Source organism: Pseudophryne corroboree, chromosome 6 (genome assembly GCF_028390025.1).
Source record: "Pseudophryne corroboree isolate aPseCor3 chromosome 6, aPseCor3.hap2, whole genome shotgun sequence".
Classification (NCBI taxonomy): Eukaryota; Metazoa; Chordata; class Amphibia; order Anura; family Myobatrachidae; genus Pseudophryne; species Pseudophryne corroboree.
Window position 1 is genome coordinate 77,197,966 of NC_086449.1, and position 20,573 is coordinate 77,218,538.

Here is a 20,573-nt window from a genome sequence, read left to right on the forward strand (position 1 = left end):
GGCTGGTGCATTTATCACCTTGCACATATCGCTGGTTTATCACTTCCTTATGCCTTCTCCAGGTTAATACATCTGCCCCATTATTCCCTACCACATGAGCACACATACTGTACAAAGAGAGCAATGAAGAAAAGTCTCCTCCTGGAGAGAGACACAGTAAGGGTAGTGAAGGGGTTAATTTATCATACAGCTTTTGAAAGATAATGAGAAGACCTGGGAACGCCCAGTGTGGGCGGGGCCTCGTCATTGGGCGTGGTTTGGTGAATGAAGTAGATAGAGTGTGGAGATACGGGCGTGGCCCGGCCCGGGGGAGGGGCGTGGCTTGTCAGAGATGTTGACGTGTTTGCTGCTGCTGCTGCAGCCGGGGTGCTGTGTTCTGGGACGAAGCAGCAGCAGTTACAGGAGGGCATGGGTCACTGTCCAGCTCTGGAGTCACAGTTCTGCCTAGGGTAAGATCACTGTCCTCCTACCCTCACTTCTGCGTCTGATTGAAACACTTCCAAAACTTCCTATTACCAGCTGAGTGCTCCTGGTTAGGTGGCAGCTTGTGTTCCCCATGCCCAGTGCTTGTGCATGCATGCCAGGGCTCTCCAGCTGTGATGGGACTACAAGTCTCAGCACTTCCTGCAAGTCTCTGGCGGACAATTGTAACTCCCCAGCTGCTATAGAACTACATGATGTTGTGGTACTACAAGTCTCAGGGCATCCTGCAAGTCTGGTGCAGAGACTTCTAGTTCCCCAGCTGTTGTGGAACTACAAGTCTCAGCAACTCTTTTAAGTCCCCTGTGACTTCTAGTTCCCCAGCTGTTGTGGAACTACAAGTCTCATCACCTCCTGCAAGTCTCTGGCAGACACTTCTAGTTCTCTGGCTGCTATGGAATTACAAGTCTCAGCAGCTCCTGGAAGTCTCTGGCGGTGACTTCTAATTACACAGCTGTTGTGGAACTACAAGTCTCAGCAGCTCCTGCAAGTCTCTGGCAGTGATTTCTAATTGCACAGCTGTTTGTGTGTGTGTGTGTAATCACAGACCACTATAGTAATATTATTCTCTATGGCCCTCATTCCGAGTTGTTCGCTCGGTATTTTTCATCGCATCGCAGTGAGAATTCTCTTAGTGCGCATGCGTAATGTTCGCACTGCGCATGCGTCAAGTAACTTTACTAAGAAGAAAGTAATTTTACTCACGGCTTTTTCGTCGCTCCGGAGAACGCATTGTGATTGACAGGAAATGGGTGTTACTGGGCGGATGTACGGCGTTTTAGGGGCGTGTGGCAGGAAACGCTACCGTTTCCGGAAAAAACGCAGGCGTGTCTGGAGAAACGGTGGGAGTGCTTGGGCGAACGCTGGGTGTGTTTATGACGTCAGCCGGGACCGAAAAGCACTGAATTGATCGCACAGGCAGAGTAAGTCTGGAGTTACTCAGAAACTGCTAACTCGGTTTTGATCGCAATATTGCGAATACATCGGTCGCACATTTAAGATGTTTAGATTCACTCCCAGTAGGCGGCGGCTTAGCGTGTGTAACTCTGCTATAATCGCCTTGCGAGCGAACAACTCGGAATGAGGGCCCATAATCTTATCTGTACGCAGAATGTGCATAGGCAATAGTGCTGATAGCATACAAAGTCAGTATACATATTGATACTTGAGGTGTATGTGTATATTATAGTTATGAATAGTGTAGGTCACAACTGTTCGCAACCTGCTGACATTATCACTGAGTGATACAATTATAGTAAATAGTGTATGGGATCTGCTGTGCATTTACTATTGGGCCCGACACACTGGGCGATAATACTGAAAGATATGAACGATCTAGTTCATTAATGAACGAGATACCGTTCATATCTTTCAGTGTGGAGGCACCAGCGATGAACGATGCGCGGCCCTGCGCTCATTCATCGCTGGTGCCCCGTCGCTTGTGCATGCAGGTCAAGATGGATGAGATCGTCCATATTTGCCTGCACTGCTATGGAGCCGGGTGACGGGGGAGTGAAGAAACTTCACTCCCCCCGTCACTGCCCCCCCGCCGCCGCTCGGCCGTATCCGCCGTCGGGCAGCTCGGTGGCGGATCGCAAAGTGTGTAGGGCCCATATGTGTTTGCTGTATAGCATATCACTATAATCATCAATAGTACAGTACTGATTTCCTGGCCTGCAGAGCTGACAATCTAGTTTTTGGTGTCTGTTACACAGGGGTACTATACAAATACAACAAAACAAACGGAACTTGTCTATGGACTCTGGGATTAAAACATTAATTAAGGAAAAAGGTTTTGTTTTTTTATCCATTAATGTAACTGCACTTAATTGCCGACCAATCACCTTGTAAGGTACCTGCCTGCTAATTGGTCTGTGTAATGCCCCTGTAAACGCATACCGCTTTCACATCTCCGATGCCGGATCCCACCTGGGGATTGGAAACAGGTCCTTTCCGACTGGGATCGGCATTGGAGGCTGCTTGCTGGCTTCCCGAGCCGGGTCGGTTGCCATAGCGGCGGGGGATGGGGTGGAGTCAGTTCTGGGAGATGAGCTCATCTCCGCTCCGCCTCTCCCTATGCTGTGAATGGGTACCAGGTCGCATCGACCCGGCAACCCATTCACACTGCACCTGCCCCGGTATTCAACTCGGGAATAACCCTTCTTATTACCCGGGTTGAATTACCGGGTTAGGCGACACGGGAATTCGGACATGGCCCTTTCACATCGCACACCTACCCGTGTCGACCCGCAATATGCCGGCTCGATACCGGGTTATTTGTGCGATGTGAAAGGGGTGTGAGGACTATGGGCCTAAAAGCAGAATCTGCAGTCCTTACCATCGTATGCTGGGGGCCGCCCATCGCAGGGCAAGGTCGCCCAGCATGCTACCTGCCGCCCACCCACTGCGATCACACTGTTATTGCGATCATGCCGCAATTACAGCGTGATCGCAGAAACTGTGGCTGCCTCCTGGCGGCGCAGTTGGCTGCGACGGCAGGAGTCCCGCGGCTATTTCTTTATCAGATCGGCTGCTTGTGATGCCCTGAAAACGCCGTCACGCCCCCGGTTTCCCGACGTTGTCCCGAAAATGCTCGGTCGCCGTTTCCGGCTGGCGAATGCCTCTGCCTATCAATCAGGCAGAGGTGTTCGCAGTTAATGCGATCCAATTGCATTAACTGCTCGCGCAGGACAGGACCTGCGTGTGCGCAGAGCACACCTTTCTCAAAAATTACGGAGGCATCGCGTTTGCGATGCAATTTGAATTAGGCCCTATGCCTGCAGGTTTGCGACCACCCCTGACAACGCGGCTGAGGGAAACATAATGTCACGTCATAGTCCCGCCCACTTCCTCATCACAACCTCACACTTTTGTGTTTTTCACAAACTAGAAGGTGCAACATACATCCCATTATAAGTATAGGGACATTGGTGAGTTTCCGTCACGTCTAAATAGCCAAATTCTCACACAAGGGCCCTCATTCCGAGTCGTTCGCTCGGTAATTTTCATCGCATCGCAGTGAAATTCCGCTTAGTACGCATGCGCAATATTCGCACTGCGACTGCGCCAAGTAATTTAACAATGAAGATAGTATTTTTACTCACGGCTTTTTCTTCGCTCCGGCGATCGTAGTGTGATTGACAGGAAATGGGTGTTACTGGGCGGAAACACGGCGTTTTATGGGCGTGTGGATAAAGACGCTACCGTTTCCGGAAAAAACGCAGGAGTGGCCGGAGAAACGGGGGAGTGTCTGAGCGAACGCTGGGTGTGTTTGTGACGTCAAACCAGGAACGACAAGCACTGAACTGATCGCAGATGCCGAGTAAGTCTGAAGCTACTCTGAAACTGCTAAGTAGTTTGTAATCGCAATATTGCGAATACATCGGTCGCAATTTTAAGAAGCTAAGATTCACTCCCAGTAGGCGGCGGCTTAGCGTGTGTAACTCTGCTAAAATCGCCTTGCGAGCGATCAACTCGGAATGAGGGCCAATGGACGGGATGTACTAAAGCCTAAAATGCGATTAAAAACCCTGAAAATCTAGATTTTAGGGGTTTTATAACATTTTCCATATGTACCAAGTTCCAGAATGCGATACATCCCAGAGATTGGACCCAGTAGGTAACGCAATCTTATGGTGGCGTTACCCAATGGAGTCCTGTGGCCTCCATCACAATTATTTACGCCAGTATGTACCCGATAAGTTGCAAGGTGTATCGAATTGAGGATGCGATGCTTAGTACATCCCACCCAAGATCTAATAATTCCAGTCTAAGGGGACCATTTATCAAGCCTTGGAGAGTGATAAATAGCACGGTGATAAAGTACCAGCTAATCCGCTACTAACTTCCATGTTACAGACTGTGGGGTTTATTCATGAAGCAGTGAAAAGTGTGGAGAAGTGAGCCAGTGGAGAAGTTGACCATGGCAACCAATCCGCATTGAAGGAAGATTTGTAATTTGCATACTAATACACCACTAGTAATGTCTGGCGCTGATCACTAAATACACAAATGTATATATAACTGTGGATAGGTGCATATATCTAGATACACACCCACCTCACATATATACACACCATTAATATAAAATAAGATAAATGTTTAAAAAAAACACCAATATAATCAACAAAGCAGCGAAGAATAATTGGCTTGTGGATATAGCCAACACAATCCCACCTGGTTTAAACCAGATGTAAGCTAACAAAAATTCTATATCACTCCTCGCGCTAATAGATTAATTAGAGGCAACAGGGCATGAATAACCTCAATCCGTTTATTCTTTTATGATATTATTTAATATCCATGAAATCAATCATAAAAAATACAAAAAAGACATCACACAAATTAACTTGATTAATATGCGCATATATAAAACCCCACTATAAAACCTAATATATCATAATATTAATAATAAGCATAAGAGGTGGATCATATAATTATATTGCTGTACTTGACCACAGTGGATTAATCCGATGTTTGTACAATTGATATTGTCCTTAATTTAATGGATTTCTAAATAGGACAGTCCCGTTAGATGTATTTGATAACACTTGAACTATATAACTTGTAGTATACTATAGATGCAGTATATTACCAGTCGCTGATATTGTCCGTATGCTTGCAAAGAGCAAGATTCTTTGTTTCGGGGAGATGTCTTAGATCCTGGAGGATGGAACAACCATGCTGAGCTCGGTGCACTGCACGCACCTGTTGTATCTTGCAGCTCCCGTTCACTGACCACTGCTCGTGGCGTCCTCCGTCTCCCGCTATCTTAGCTCCAATAGGCAGTGCCCACACCTTGCAGGCTATGGGGAAGAGACCGTCCGGCCACCGGAGCTCAGCGCACCGCCGGCATCTGTCAGCTGATTGCGCTCCCGTCCTCAAGCCGCCGCATATAGCGTCCTCCTTTCTCCCGACTCTCAGCCTTAGAGCAACAACTACACATCAACAGGAACCATCAGATAGTATCAACTGGGTCACAATTCGGGCACTTTCTCCGACGCGTTTCGCTTCTAATTGAAGCTTCCTCATAGAGGTCTCTATGAGGAAGCTTCAATTAGAAGCGAAACGCGTTATCGAAAGTGCCCGAATTGTGACCCAGTTGATACTATCTGATGGTTCCTGTTGATGTGTAGTTGTTGCTCTAAGGCTGAGAGTCGGGAGAAAGGAGGACGCTATATGCGGCGGCTTGAGGACGGGAGCGCAATCAGCTGACAGATGCCGGCGGTGCGCTGAGCTCCGGTGGCCGGACGGTCTCTTCCCCATAGCCTGCAAGGTGTGGGCACTGCCTATTGGAGCTAAGATAGCGGGAGACGGAGGACGCCACGAGTAGTGGTCAGTGAACGGGAGCTGCAAGATACAACAGGTGCGTGCAGTGCACCGAGCTCAGCATGGTTGTTCCATCCTCCAGGATCTAAGACATCTCCCCGAAACAAAGAATCTTGCTCTTTGCAAGCATACGGACAATATCAGCGACTGGTAATATACTGCATCTATAGTATACTACAAGTTATATAGTTCAAGTGTTATCAAATACATCTAACGGGACTGTCCTATTTAGAAATCCATTAAATTAAGGACAATATCAATTGTACAAACATCGGATTAATCCACTGTGGTCAAGTACAGCAATATAATTATATGATCCACCTCTTATGCTTATTATTAATATTATGATATATTAGGTTTTATAGTGGGGTTTTATATATGCGCATATTAATTAAGTTAATTTGTGTGATGTCTTTTTTGTATTTTTTATGATTGATTTCATGGATATTAAATAATATCATAAAAGAATAAACGGATTGAGGTTATTCATGCCCTGTTGCCTCTAATTAATCTATTAGCGCGAGGAGTGATATAGAATTTTAATTTGCATACTATACAATTGTACGACGTTACTGATTGGTTGCCATGGGCAACTTCTCCACAGGCTCACTTCTCCACTTTTTTCACTGCTTCATGAATAGACCCCTGTGTTTGAAAAAATGACAGTTAGGGGCTGATTGGTTGATACTTTATCACCGTGCTATTTATCACTCTCCAAGGCTTGATAAATCTGGGCATGAATGTCTTATGGTTAGCAGGCAAACCTCCTCAGTTACCCCAGTATACTATGTGTTCCTGACTCCTCAAAACGTTACGCACAAGTTACACTATAACTCAAAGTCACACTAAAATCACAATCACGCGCCATGTGATGAGAAGTATTACAAATTATTCATTAGTTCCTTTCATTAAAATTCACTGTAAACTTTAAAAGAAGCTGGGTTATTGTAATAAGATGTTACAAGGGTAATAAGACACTCAGGAGCTGGGTTATTGTAATAAGATGTTACAAGGGTAATAAGACACTCAGGAGCTGGGTTACTGTAATAAGATGTTACAAGGGTAATAAGACACTCAGGAGCTGGGTTACTGTAAACAGATGTTACAGGGGGTAATAAGACACTCAGGAGCTGGGTTACTGTAATAAGATGTCACAGGGGTAATAAGACACTCAGGAGCTGGGTTACTGTAATAAGATGTTACAGGGGTAATAAGACACTCAGGAGTTGGGTTACTGTAATAAGACGTTACAGGGGTAATAAGACACTCAGGTGCTGGGGTACTGTAATAAGATGTTGCAGGGGTAATAAGACACTCAGGATATGGGTTACTGTAATATGATGTTACAAGAGTAATAAGACACTCAGGAGCTGGGATACTGTAATAAGATGTTACAGGAGTAATAAGACACTCAGGAGCTGGGTTACTGTAATAAGATGTTACAAGAGTAATAAGACACTCAGGAGCTGGGATACTGTAATAAGATGTTACAGGGGTAATAAGACACTCAGGATATGGGTTACTGTAATATGATGTTACAGGGGTAATAAGACACTCAGTGGCTGGGTTGCTGTAATAAGATGTTACAGGGGTAATAAGACACTTAGGGTCTGGGTTACTGTAATAAGATGTTACAGGGGTAATAAGACACTCAGGAGCTGGGTTACTGTAATAAGATGTTACATGGGTATTAAGACACTCAGGAGCTAGGTTACTGTAATAAGATGTTACAGGGGTAATAAGACACTCAGGAGCTGTGTTACTGTAATAAGATGTTACAGGGGTTATAAGTCATTCAGGAGCTGGGTTACTGTAATAAGATGTTACAGGGGTAATAAGACACTCAGGAGTTGGGTTACTGTAATAAGACGTTACAGGGGTAATAAGACACTCAGGTGCTGGGGTACTGTAATAAGATGTTGCAGGGGTAATAAGACACTCAGGATATGGGTTACTGTAATATGATGTTACAAGAGTAATAAGACACTCAGGAGCTGGGATACTGTAATAAGATGTTACAGGAGTAATAAGACACTCAGGAGCTGGGTTACTGTAATAAGATGTTACAAGAGTAATAAGACACTCAGGAGCTGGGATACTGTAATAAGATGTTACAGGGGTAATAAGACACTCAGGATATGGGTTACTGTAATATGATGTTACAGGGGTAATAAGACACTCAGTGGCTGGGTTGCTGTAATAAGATGTTACAGGGGTAATAAGACACTTAGGGTCTGGGTTACTGTAATAAGATGTTACAGGGGTAATAAGACACTCAGGAGCTGGGTTACTGTAATAAGATGTTACATGGGTATTAAGACACTCAGGAGCTAGGTTACTGTAATAAGATGTTACAGGGGTAATAAGACACTCAGGAGCTGTGTTACTGTAATAAGATGTTACAGGGGTTATAAGTCATTCAGGAGCTGGGTTACTGTAATAAGATGTTACAGGGGTAATTAGACACTCAGGAGCTGGGTTACTGTAATAAGATGTTACAGGGGTAATAAGACACTCAGGAGCTGGGTTACTGTAATAAGATGTTACAGGGGTAATAAGACACTCAGGAGCTGGGTTACTGTAATAAGCTGTTACAGGGGTTATAAGTCATTCAGGAGCTGGGTTACTGTAATAAGATGTTACAGGGGTAATTAGACACTCAGGAGCTGGGTTACTGTAATAAGATGTTACAGGGGTAATAAGACACTCAGGAGCTGGGTTACTGTAATAAGATGTTACAGGGGTAATAAGACACTCAGGAGCTGGGTTACTGTAATAAGATGTTACATGGGTAATAAGACACTCAGGAGCTGGGTTACTGTAATAAGATGTTACAGGGGTAATAAGACACTCAGGAGCTGGGTTACTGTAATTAGATGTTACAGGGGTAATAAGACACTCAGGAGCTGGGTTACTGTAATATGATGTTACAGGGGTAATAAGACACTCAGGAGCTAGGTTACTGTAATAAGATGTTACAGGGGTTATAAATTATTCAGGAGCTGGGTTACTGTATTGTGATGTTACAAGGGTAATAAGACACTCAGGAGCTGGGTTACTGTAATAAGATGTTACAGGGGAAATAAGACACTCAGGAGCTGGGTTACTGTAATAAGATGTTCAGGGGTAATAGACACTCATGAGCTGGGTTACTGTAGTAATTTAGTATGTATTCCGTTACAGGGGTAATAAGAGTCTGTGTCTGAGTGCTGCTGTCATTCTATGTGTATTTAGTGTGTACATACTATTAGTATGAGGCGGATCATATCTCAGTGTGATCTCAGCAGCAGGACACGTGTGCATGTGTATCAGGAAAGACTACTTGAGCTGAGCACGCCCAGCAGGGACTGGACAGATCTGATCGTACAGGGTTACCAGGGCTCAGCACGGCAGCATTTGTAGGACTAGGAAGATGCCTGGAACAAAAGAAGACATTGAAAGATAGTTCCACGGAATGGCTGATATATCCTTGGGACAGTCTTATAGCAGTTGTGGTGGGAACTCGGCAAAACAATGGAAGACTATAATGGACTGGCATATGCATATGGTTACTAGAAACTATTAGGAAAACAAAACAACATCCCATACATCTTCTTTGTATATATTTCACAGTGCAGCAGCACGTGGCGTTGGCTAGAGGACCATGGGGGTCATTCCGAGTTGTTCGCTCGCTAGCAGTTTTTAGCAGCCGTGCAAACACTATGCCGCCGCCCACTGGGGAGTGTATTTTAGCTTAGCAGAAGCAGGGCCGAAACTAGGCATTTTGTCACCCGGGGCGAGACAGTAATATCCCCCCGCCAAAAAAAAAAAAAAAAAACACCACACGTTATGCCACAGTAGTACCCCTTATACACAGTGCGCCACAGTAGTACCCCTATTTAATTATCCCCATCCATGATAAGCCAGTGACTATTAACATGCATTATTAGTGCCTCAGGCTCAGTGTAACTTTTTTTTTAAACGTTACTGAACTAAGATAAAATGTTTTACTCAAGCAATAAAGTACACTGTTTAAAAGCAAAAAGGAGTAATTTAGTAGAGTGCGCAGTAGTATTGTGAAGGTACCTTCATGACACTTGCCAGCAAACACAATAGCAAGCGGTGACCCTTTGAGGTATGACCCCCTTGTTGAGCTCAATCAAGTGATGCCTGTGTCTGTAACGATACAGTATATTTAGGCTGGAAAACGGCTACTGAGGCAAAACTAAAATGTATTATTTATTCTCCCCATATCTGCATATGAAATTCTAAAAGAACTAAGAAAATAAACATGTGACAGATGAACACAGTTTAGGGACCTGACTGCCACCACACAGGAAGCAGTATGCATATGCATACATGTATGTTGCAGTAATGACAGACTGCCAGCTGCTGTCACTGTGCATACACTACTACCCGTACCTGCTACCTGTTGCACCCACCAATCACTCTGAACCCTCACCTCTTCTGCCTCTATCTCCTTGTAGTCGGTCTCCATTCATGGTCAGCACTGGAGGCACCTCTATCAGGAGAAGAGTCCGACATGCATGCTTTCTCTAAGGGACTGAGGACCTTAGTCAGAAACCGAGGAGTCAGCATGCTGCTGCAGTGGCAGATCCTGAAACTGGAGAGACAGAGAGGTCTCTGGGGGCCATCGTACACTTGGGCTTCACGGGCGCCTCCGGCACTGCTGTTTCCAGGTCATCTCTAGTGGGCCACCCACTCTTGGACGGATATGTGGGCAGGACTGGGGGCGGGGGAGGTGGATGGAGAGCTGTGGCTGGCGCTGCACTGGGAACCCCTGATGTGACCATACAGGTAACATCGGAGGCTGCAGCAGCGGCCGGAAGCGAGCAGCAGTGAAGGGGGCGTGGTCAGCGCAGGACATCACCATATAGCAGCAGCAACACAGTCCTCACAAGGCTTAAGCTACGCAAACCAACAAGCGGCCTCTGCTGCAGCGGCGGTGGAATTTAGGAGGGATTAATTTGACTGTCTCGGCGCCCTCTCCAGTCTCGCGCCCGGGTCACGTGCCCCCCTAGCCCCCCCCCCTAGTTTTGGCCCTGGCAGAAGTGCGAATGCCTGTGCAGCCGAGCTCTGCAAAAACAGTTTGTGCAGTTTCATAATAGCTCAGAACCTACTCAGCGCTTGCGATCACTTCAGCCTATTCATGTCCGGATTTGACGCCATACTCCCGCCCAGCCACGCCTGCGTTTTTTCAGACACGCCTGCGTTTTGCCAAACACTCCCTGAAAACGTTCAGTTGACACCCAGAAACGCCCCCTTCCTGTCAATCTTCTTGCGGCTGCCAGTGCGAATGAAAGGTTTGCTAGAACCTGTGCACAACCACAACGGCCTTTGTACCCGTACGTCGCGCGTGCGCATTGCAGTGCATGCGCAGAAATGCCGATTTTTAGCCTCATCGCTGCGCTGCGAAAATCCGTAGAGAGCGATCAACTCGGAATGACCCCCCATGTTTAGTTATTCAATGTCCTCAAATTTGATTGCAATCTCTTCTGCCTATACTAGAATGTTACCACAACGGTTTTATATACCGCAACATTGCTGCTATTAATTGTTATTATCTGTTACGTTCTATTATAGATTTTCACCCCTGTACTGCCTTGGATACAGCAAGTGTCAGCCAATGTATAAATACTAATCTTCCTAACTCCTGGAGACCTGCAGAGTATCACTCCCCCAGCAATCACAAGACCGCCGAGATTTATATGATTTTCTCCCAGCAAGCGCCAGCGGTCTGCAGAGCATCACTGCCTCCGTATTGACTAGCCCAGGATTGGAGAGCGACATCGACCATATTTACAGCAACTGCCTGAAAGTCTGCAGAGTATTCCTTTTCCACAATCCACGAACACAATAATAGGGAGGATCGCTCAGTAACCTGCAGAGCATCACTGTCCCAGCACTGGCAATCATAACATTGCAGAGACTTTTCTGCTCACATGCCAGTAACGGCCGGAGACTTGCAGAGCATCTCTCCTCTGGCATAAACTAGCACGAGATTGCAGGGATTCGTCTGCGTTACTTAGGTACATAAGAAGCTGACCCCTCCGTCCTGTTCTGGAGCCTGGATTAAACATGGTGGACAGCGTAACGCTCAGCTACTGTGTGGTTGGCTGTAGTTTTATTTTTTTCCAATTTCTTTTCTCTGTCATCAGTCCTAGAGTCTCACCAAAGCTTTCCGACACCTACACCCACCTCAGCTATGCAAAGCAGTGTGATTGGGACTCCAGGTAACCATTCTGCGGAGTGCACAGTGTCAGTAGTGTCATGTGGCGTCATTGCAAGGGTTTTCTCCCGTCACGTGATCCTAGCTTACTGGCTGATATATATCCTCCTGCAAATTTGATCAAATAGAATATATTTTGATGCTTCTGTGATTTTCATCCATGTCATTATAGCAGCAGTCACTATTTTGTTGTATTATCATACAACACAGTTCTGCTGCGTATTATTCATTGGACACACTTTTATTAAGAGTGCAGCTTATAGAAACCCTAACTCCCCCACAGCCTAAACCTAACCCTCACCGGTGGGGCCTAAACTTAACCCTCCCTTTTCCGCAGCCTAAATACCGGCGTCGCCATTCCAAATGATGTCAGAGTTCCAGCGCCGGAATCCTGACACACAGCCAGAATGCCAACGCCGGAACTCCGACATCATTTGGAATGCGGACGCTGGAATCCCGACTGCCAACATTCCCAACGTCAGTATATTTAGGCGGAGGGGGGTGGAGGGGGGTGTATGGGTTTAGTTTAGGCACAGCAATCTCGAGCGCTGGCATTCCGACCGCCGGCATCCTGACTGCATCCCTAGTAAACATATTCCAAATTGTGGTTCCTTCGTTTTATTATCACTGAAACATCTTTGTACAATAACCTAGCTCCTGAGTGTCTTATTACCCCAGTAACATCTTTTCTGCAGCGGGGTACACTGGGATTCCACAGGGAATACATCAGGGTGTAGAGTTGGATCTTGATCCGAGACACCAACAGGCTAAAGCTTTGACTGTTCCCAGGATGCATTGCACCGCCTCCTCTATAACCCCGCCTCCGGACACTGGAGCTCAGTTTGTAAGTTGGTGCCTGCAGTGCAGGTCACTAACAGGTGGGGCTGCGCTAGGCAGCCCTGAAAAGAGCTTTTAAGAAGACTTCAAGGGCCGCAGTACTGTGTATGTCATTCTGACATTCTGTGCTGCGGCTCCATCACCTCCCTAGTAGCGCTGCATACTCCGCGGCCGGGTTCCCGGGTACTTGCAGCGGAGGCGCACCGGTCTTCAGGCACACCACCGCTGACGCTCTCCTGGATCGCGAGGCCGCACTTCAGGGAGGAGGTAAGAGGGTCCCCCAGGTGGGACCCGCCAGTAAATTGCGGTCCGGTCGCAGTCCCAGGAGACGGACCGCGCCGCTGGCGTGGACACTGTACTGCACAGGGACCCCACTATATCCACCAATGCAGGGAGCACAGGTTGGATTTACTAAAATCCGTTTTACATAGTCTCCACAGTACCCGGTGGTGAGGACCAGCATAGGGGATAAGGCGCTGACCTGTAGCCCCTCCCCCAGCTCCGGGCGCCATCTACTGCTGGTGTTCCCGCCCTAGAGCTGCATTTCTCTCTCCCTCACTACCTGACAGAGATTTTGGCGCCATCTTTTCCAAAGTAGCTGGGCTGATCTCTGGGACTGCAGGGCTCTGTCTCCTCTGCAAAGCCTCCTGTCTCATCAGCGCTGTGCATTTACAGGCACTTAAGTATTCTACATGTCATTTTAGACAGTGTTAGTTAAGAACAAGTGTACTGATACCTGAATATTTAGTACAAGTATTCTGTGATATACATCAAGTATCTACTGTGCATTGTTATATCTATCTATCTATATATATATATATATATATATATATATATATGTAATTTTACTAGACCAGTGCAGTTTTATAGTTTATCTGAAATAACTTCTGCATTGTACCTGTGACTGGGTGTGCCTGTAGCTGCTGTGTGGATTTCCTTCCCATGTATCACACTTATTGCTATCACTATATTCTGTACCCTGGGAGGCTAGGTGCGTTGGGGCCTTATATATATATATATATATATATATATATATATAGTGCTCCACAGTATTTGCTGCTTAGTGTGTTTTATTTACTGTGTATTTCAGTCACCTCATACCGCTTTAATTCTCTGTTTGTGTCCTGTATTTATTGTCACATTAATTTAGGAGGTTATTTGCAGGTATTGTATTTGTCTGGCTATATTGTACTGTTACGCTCTACGGCTACATTCACTATAATGTCTGCCACACAGGGCGGGAAATCCGCGGGCGCTTCTACATCGTGCAGTGCTTGCAGCAAGGATTTACCTGAGGGGGTAGTTTTAACTGATGGTTCAGGTACTGGGTGTCATACATCTCCCAGTCAGCCCGCAGCTCCTGTGGTCAATCAAGAACCACCTTGGGCAACGTTTTCAAGTATGCTGAATACGCTTGTGACACGTCTTACGCCTTCCGTGCCATTGCAGCCTCATATATTCCCTGTAGTTAATCCGCCATGGGCGGACACTCTGTCTACCCATATACAAGAATTAAATCAATCCTTGGTTAGACAAAAGTCTACCCCACGCCCCTCTGGGGTCAAGGGCTCATCTAAGCGGGCCGTTTCCTCCTCACAATCCACTAATATTTCAGATGTTTCTTCTGATGAGGATGGGGAATATACTGATCCGTCAGACACTGATACAGTCACTTCTGACGAGGAATCTACAACCCAGTTTGATGTTCCTGACCTAGTGGAGGCTATTAAGATGAATCTACAAATTGATGATGAGGTAGATCCCACTACTACGTCCTTGAAACCTGATAAATTCAAACGTCAGAAGGTTACTAAAGTAGTTTTATCACATTCTGACCACTTAATTGACATTTGTCAGGAATTCTGGTCTTTCTCCGGGAAAGAAATTCTCCCTGTCTAAAAAGATGCTAGCTCATTACCCTGCGAGTTGAGTACCAAGTGGGAAACCCCACCGCCGGTGGACTCTCATTTCGCCCGTCTTGTGGTGTCATCTACTCTGCCTGTCACCACCGTCACCTCCCTGAAAGAACCGACGGATAAGTGTGTGGAGGGATGCCTGAAATCTATTTACTCACTCACCGGTGCTGTACATAGACCCACTATGGCGACCTCCTGGGCTGCAAAAGGAATTGAAGCATGGGTTCAGGCATTGGAGGTTGAACTGCCTCTGGATATTTCTGACACCGCCAGACAATATCGGTCTCATATTACCAGAGCCTCCCACTATATTCAGGAGGCGGCCTTTGAGGCAGGTGTAATGGCGGCCAAGGCGTCTACTACGTCTATTCTGGCTCGCCAAATTCTGTGGTTAAGGTCCTGGAAAGTGGACATAGACTCCAATAAGACGTTGAAGGTGCTCCCTTTTAAGGGAGACATCTTACTTGGAGAAGATCTTAATAAGATTGTGACTGACTTGGCGTCTGCTAAGACTGCTTTCCTCCCAAGTACTAATCCTTCTGCTCTGAAGGCAAAGAGTACTACTTTTCGTTCCTTTCGAACTCCAGGAAAAACAAAGGGTCAGGCGTACCCGAGACAGGCTCGTGCTTCCAAAACCTCTAAGCCCAAACAAAACAGTCTTGGGCCGCCCGTCAGCCTGCTTCCAAACAAGATAAGCCGACTGTATGACGGGGCGGGCCTACCTCTGGGGGATCCTAGGATGGAAGGCCGACTTCTGCAGTTCGCGGTCTGGTTAAAGACCACTTCAGACGCCTGGGTGTGGGAAGTCGTCTCTCACGGGTGCGCAGTTTCTTTCAAGAGACGCCCCCCTTGCCAGTTCTGCACGATGGTTATTCCTTCGGATCCGTTGAAAGCGCATGCTCTACACCTAGTTGTGCAATCCCTCCTGGACACAGAAGGGGTAGTGCCGGTACCTCTGTCCCAGAGAGGCAGGGGATACTATTCGACCCTGTTTCTAGTACCGAAACCAAATAGGTCGTTCTGGCCTATACTCAACCTCAACCTGAACAAATTTGTGAGAGTGGCCAAATTCCGTATGGAAACTCTGCGCTCTATTGTACTGGCCATGGAACCCGAAGACTACATGGTATCCCTGGACATACAGGATGCTTACCTGCATATTCCTATTGCCATGTCGCATCAGCAGTATCTGCGGTTTGCTATTGGCAACCTACATGATCAATTCTAGGCCCTGCCATTTGGATTGACCACAGCTCCTCGGATCTTCACCAAGGTCATGGCCGTGATGACGGCTCATCTCCGTCGTCAGGGAATCAAGATCCTGCCATATCTGGACATCTTGCTGATCCCGGCGAACGCCCAAGATGTTCTCCTCCGTTATCTGGAACTGACGGTCCAATTCCTACAAGCCCACGGGTGGCTCATCAACTGGAACAAGTCCTCCCTGGTCCCTGTTCGGAGCATGGTGCACCTGGGGGGCGCTGCTGGACACTCAGTCAAAGACTGTTCTTGTCTTCGGAGAAAATCCTGAAGCTTCAGGACAGGATCAGATACTTCCTCTCTTGCCCAAGAGTGTCTATACACTCGGCGATGCAAGTACTAGGCCTCATGGTGTCGGCTTTCGACATGGCGGAGTACGCTCAATTTCATTCCCGCCCTCTGCAGAGGTTAATCCTTTACAAGTGGGACGGCCTAACTCATCGGATCAGGTCTCAAATGATCTCCTTGACTCCGGAGGTTCGTCTGTCACTGAGCTGGTGGCTACAGGACCAACAGTTGAGCAGTGCTATAGCAACACTCTCTCCAGAGTGGGTGGACCAAGGAGGATTCTCTCCTCCCGATAAACATTCTAGAGTTGCGGGCAGTGTTCAACGCTTTGACTCTTGCCCTGCCTCTGATACAGAACAGGCCTGTTCAAGTACAATCAGACAAAGCAACCACGGTGGCTTACATAAATCATCAGGGCGGCACTCAAAGCCGCATGGCAAAGGTGGAAGTGTCAAAAATCCTTTGTTGGGCAGAACGCCATCTGCCAGCAATATCGGCAGTGTTCATTCCTGGAGTCCTCAACTGGGAAGCGGATTTCCTCAGTCGTCAGGACGTGCACGCTGTAGAGTGGAGTCTTCATCAGGAAGTCTTTCAACTCCTAGTGGACAAGTGGGGCCTACCAGATGTAGACCTGATGGTGTCTCAACACAATCACAAGGTTCCAGTCTTCGGATCAAGGATAAGGGATCCTAAAGCAGCATTTGTGGATGTACTGGCAATTCCATGGAACTTTCGGCTGCCCTACGTGTTCCCTCCAGTGTCACTCCTGTCCAGGGTTCTGCGGAAGTTCAAGCAAGAAGGAGGAATACTACTTCTAGTCACTCCAGCGTGGCCCAGACGGCATTAGTTCTCAGACCTGCAGGGTCTGTCGATAGAGCGTCCTCTTCTACTTCCTCAACGCCCAGACCTCGTCGTTCAGGGCCCTTGTGTCTACCCGGACCTGGTCAGACTGGCTTTGGCGGCGTGGCTCTTGAAGCTTCATTCCTGAGATCCAAAGGATTTTCCAAGGCGGTTATCCAAACTATATGCTAAAGACCCGCAAACCGGCTTCTGCAAGGATTTATTATAGGGTCTGGAATTCTTACTTCACCTGGTATGCTGCTAAGAATTACGATGCTTCCAAGTTTAGTCTTTCCAGGCTTCTGGCTATTTTGCTACAGGACCTGGATTTAGGACTTTGTCTGGGCTCCATCAAGGTTCATATATCTGCCTTGTCGGTGTGGTTTCAGCGGAAAATTGCATCTATTCCTGACGTTCATACATTCACTCAGGGCGTATTGCGAATTCATCCTCGCTATGTCCCTCCTATGGCTCTATGGGATTTGCCTGTTGTCCTGCATGCCCTGCAAGAGTCTCCATTTGAAACTCTTGAGACGGTGGACCTTAAATGGCTCACTGCCAAGGTCCTCTTTTTGCTAGCAATTGCCTCTGCTAGAAGGGTTTCGGACTTAGGCCGTCCTGCCGTCCACCCTTTCTGATTTTTCACCGTGACCGGGCGGTTCTTAGAACTCGCCCAGGTTATTTGCCTAAGGTGGTGTCCTCTTTTCACCATAACCAAAAGATTGTGGTTTCGGCCTTTATCTCTTCTGACTTGTCCTTTAAAGAGCGGACTTTGGATATTGGGGGTAATTCTGAGTTGATCGCAGCAGCAAGTTTGTTAGCAATTGGGCAAAACCATGGGGGTAATTCCATGTTGATCGCAGCAGGAAATTTTTTAGTAGTTGGGCAAAACCATATGCACTGCAGGGGAGGCAGATTTAACATGTGCAGAGAGAGTTAAATTTGGGTGTGGTGTGTTCAATCTGCAATCTAATTTGCAGTGTGAAAATAAAGCAGCCAGTATTTACCCTGCACAGAAACAAAATAACCCACCCAAATCTAACTCTTTCTGCACATGTTAAATCTGCCTCCCCTGCAGTGCACATGGTTTTGCCCAACTGCTAAAAAATTTCCTGCTGCGATCAACTTGGAATTACCCCCTATGTGCACTGCAGAGGGGGGCAGATTGCAGAGAGAGTTAGATGTGGGTTGGTTATTTTGTTTCTGTGCAGGGTAAATACTGGCTGCTTTATTTTTACACTGCAATTTAGATTTCAGTTTGAACACACCCCACCCAAATCTAACTCTCTCTGCAAATGTTATATCTGCCCCCCCTGCAGTGCAAATGGTTTTGCCCAACTGCTAAAAAATTTGCTGCTGCGATCAACTCTGAATTACCCCCATGGTACGGACTCTCCGTATGTACGTGGAAAGGACTTCCTCTATCAGGAGGTCTGATTCCCTTTTTGTACTTTTTGGTTTTCACAAACGTTGCTGGCCTGCGAACAAGCAAACCTTGGCCAGATGGATTAGAATGGTGATTGCGCAAGGTTATGCGAGGCCGGGCTCCCGGCTACTGCTGCTATTAAGCCCATTCTACTCAGGCTGTTGGACCTTCTTGGGCGGCCCGCGTGGCACGTCCGAAGAACAATTGTGCAAGGCGGCTACGTGGTCATCAGTGAACACGTTTATTAGGTTCTATGCCTTTGATACTTCCGCCTCCCAGGATGCTTCCTTTGGACGCCGGGTTCTCATACCCACTAAGGTGCGTCCCCTCCCTTGAGGAACTGCTTTATGACATCCCCGATGTATTCCCTGTGGAATCCCAGTGTACCCCGCTGCAGAAAAGGAGATTTATTGTAGACTTACCATAGTTAAATCTCTTTTTGCGAGGTACACTGGGTTCCACAGGGCGCCCACCCTGACGCACTTAGCTTCTTTGGGTTTGTATTGCATTAGCCGCTGGTCCCTTCTCCTGACGTCAGAATGTGGTTCTATGTGACTAACATCTTCCATATCTTTTACCTGCTACTGCATTGGACTGGTTAACGAAACTGGGCTCCAGTGTCCGGAGGCAGGGTTATAGAGGAGGCGGTGCAATGCATACTGGGAACAGTTAAAGCTTTAGCCTGTTGGTGCCTCGGATCAAGATCCAACTGTACACCCGATGTATTCCCTGTGGAACCCAGTGTATCTCGCAGAAAGAGATTTAATCATGGTAAGTCTACCATAAATCCCCTTATTACAGTAACCCAGCTCCTGAGTGTCTTATTACCCCTGTAACATCTTATTATAGTAACCCAGCTCCTGAGTGTCTTATTACCCCTGTAACATCTTATTACAGTAACCCAGCTCCTGAGTGTCTTATTACCCCTGTAACATCTTATTACAGTAACCCAGCTCCTGAGTGTCTTATTACCCCTGTAACATCTTATTACAGTACCCCAGTTCCTGAGTGTCTTATTACCCCTGTAACACCTTATTACAGTAACCCAGCTCCTGAGTGTCTTATTACCCCTGTAACATCTTATTACAGTAACCCAGCTCCTGAGTGTCTTATTACCCCTGTAACATCTTATTACAGTACCCCAGTTCCTGAGTGTCTTATTACCCCTGTAACACCTTATTACAGTACCCCAGTTCCTGAGTGTCTTATTACCCCTGTAACATCTTATTACAGTAACCCAGCTCCTGAGTGTCTAATTACCCCTGTAACATCTTATTACAGTAACCCAGCTCCTGAATGTCTTATTACCCCTGTAACATCTTATTACAGTAACCCAACTCCTGAGTGTCTTATTACCCTGTAACGTCTTATTACAGTAACCCAGCTCCTGAGTGTCTTATTCCCCCTGTAACATCTTATTACAGTACCCCAGCTCCTGTGTGTTTTATTATCCCTGTAACATCTTATTACAGTAACCCAGCTCCTGAGTGTCTTATTACCCCTGTAACATCTTATTACAGTAACCCAGCTCCTGAGTGTCTCATTACCCCGGTAACACCTTATTACAGTAACTCAGCTCCTGAGTGTCTTATTACTCCTGTAACATCTTATTACAGTAACCCAGCTCCTGAGTGTCTTATTACCCCTGTAACATCTTATTACAGTAACCCAGCTCCTGAGTGTCTTATTCCCCCTGTAACATCTTATTACAGTAACCCAGCTCCTGAGTGTCTTATTCCCCCTGTAACATCTTATTACAGTAACCCAGCTCCTGAGTGTCTTATTCCCCCTGTAACATCTTATTACAGTAACCCAGCTCCTGAGTGTCTTATTCCCCCTGTAACATCTTATTACAGTAACCCAGCTCCTGAGTGTCTAATTACCCCTGTAACATCTTATTACAGTAACCCAGCTCCTGAATGTCTTATTACCCCTGTAACATCTTATTACAGTAACCCAACTCCTGAGT

At 46.7% G+C, this 20,573-nt stretch overlaps 1 protein-coding gene across 1 annotated transcript in view; it reads left to right on the forward strand.

Annotated features, from left to right (window-relative positions):
- Positions 1-334: 334 nt before the first annotated feature.
- Positions 335-20,573, forward strand: part of LOC134936242 (TLC domain-containing protein 4-A-like) — a 171,670-nt gene continuing 151,431 nt past the window's right edge. The window contains 2 exon segments of the mRNA XM_063931239.1: positions 335-449; positions 11,392-12,041. Coding sequence (XP_063787309.1) covers positions 11,887-12,041 — 155 coding nt within the window. The 5' untranslated portion in view covers positions 335-449; positions 11,392-11,886.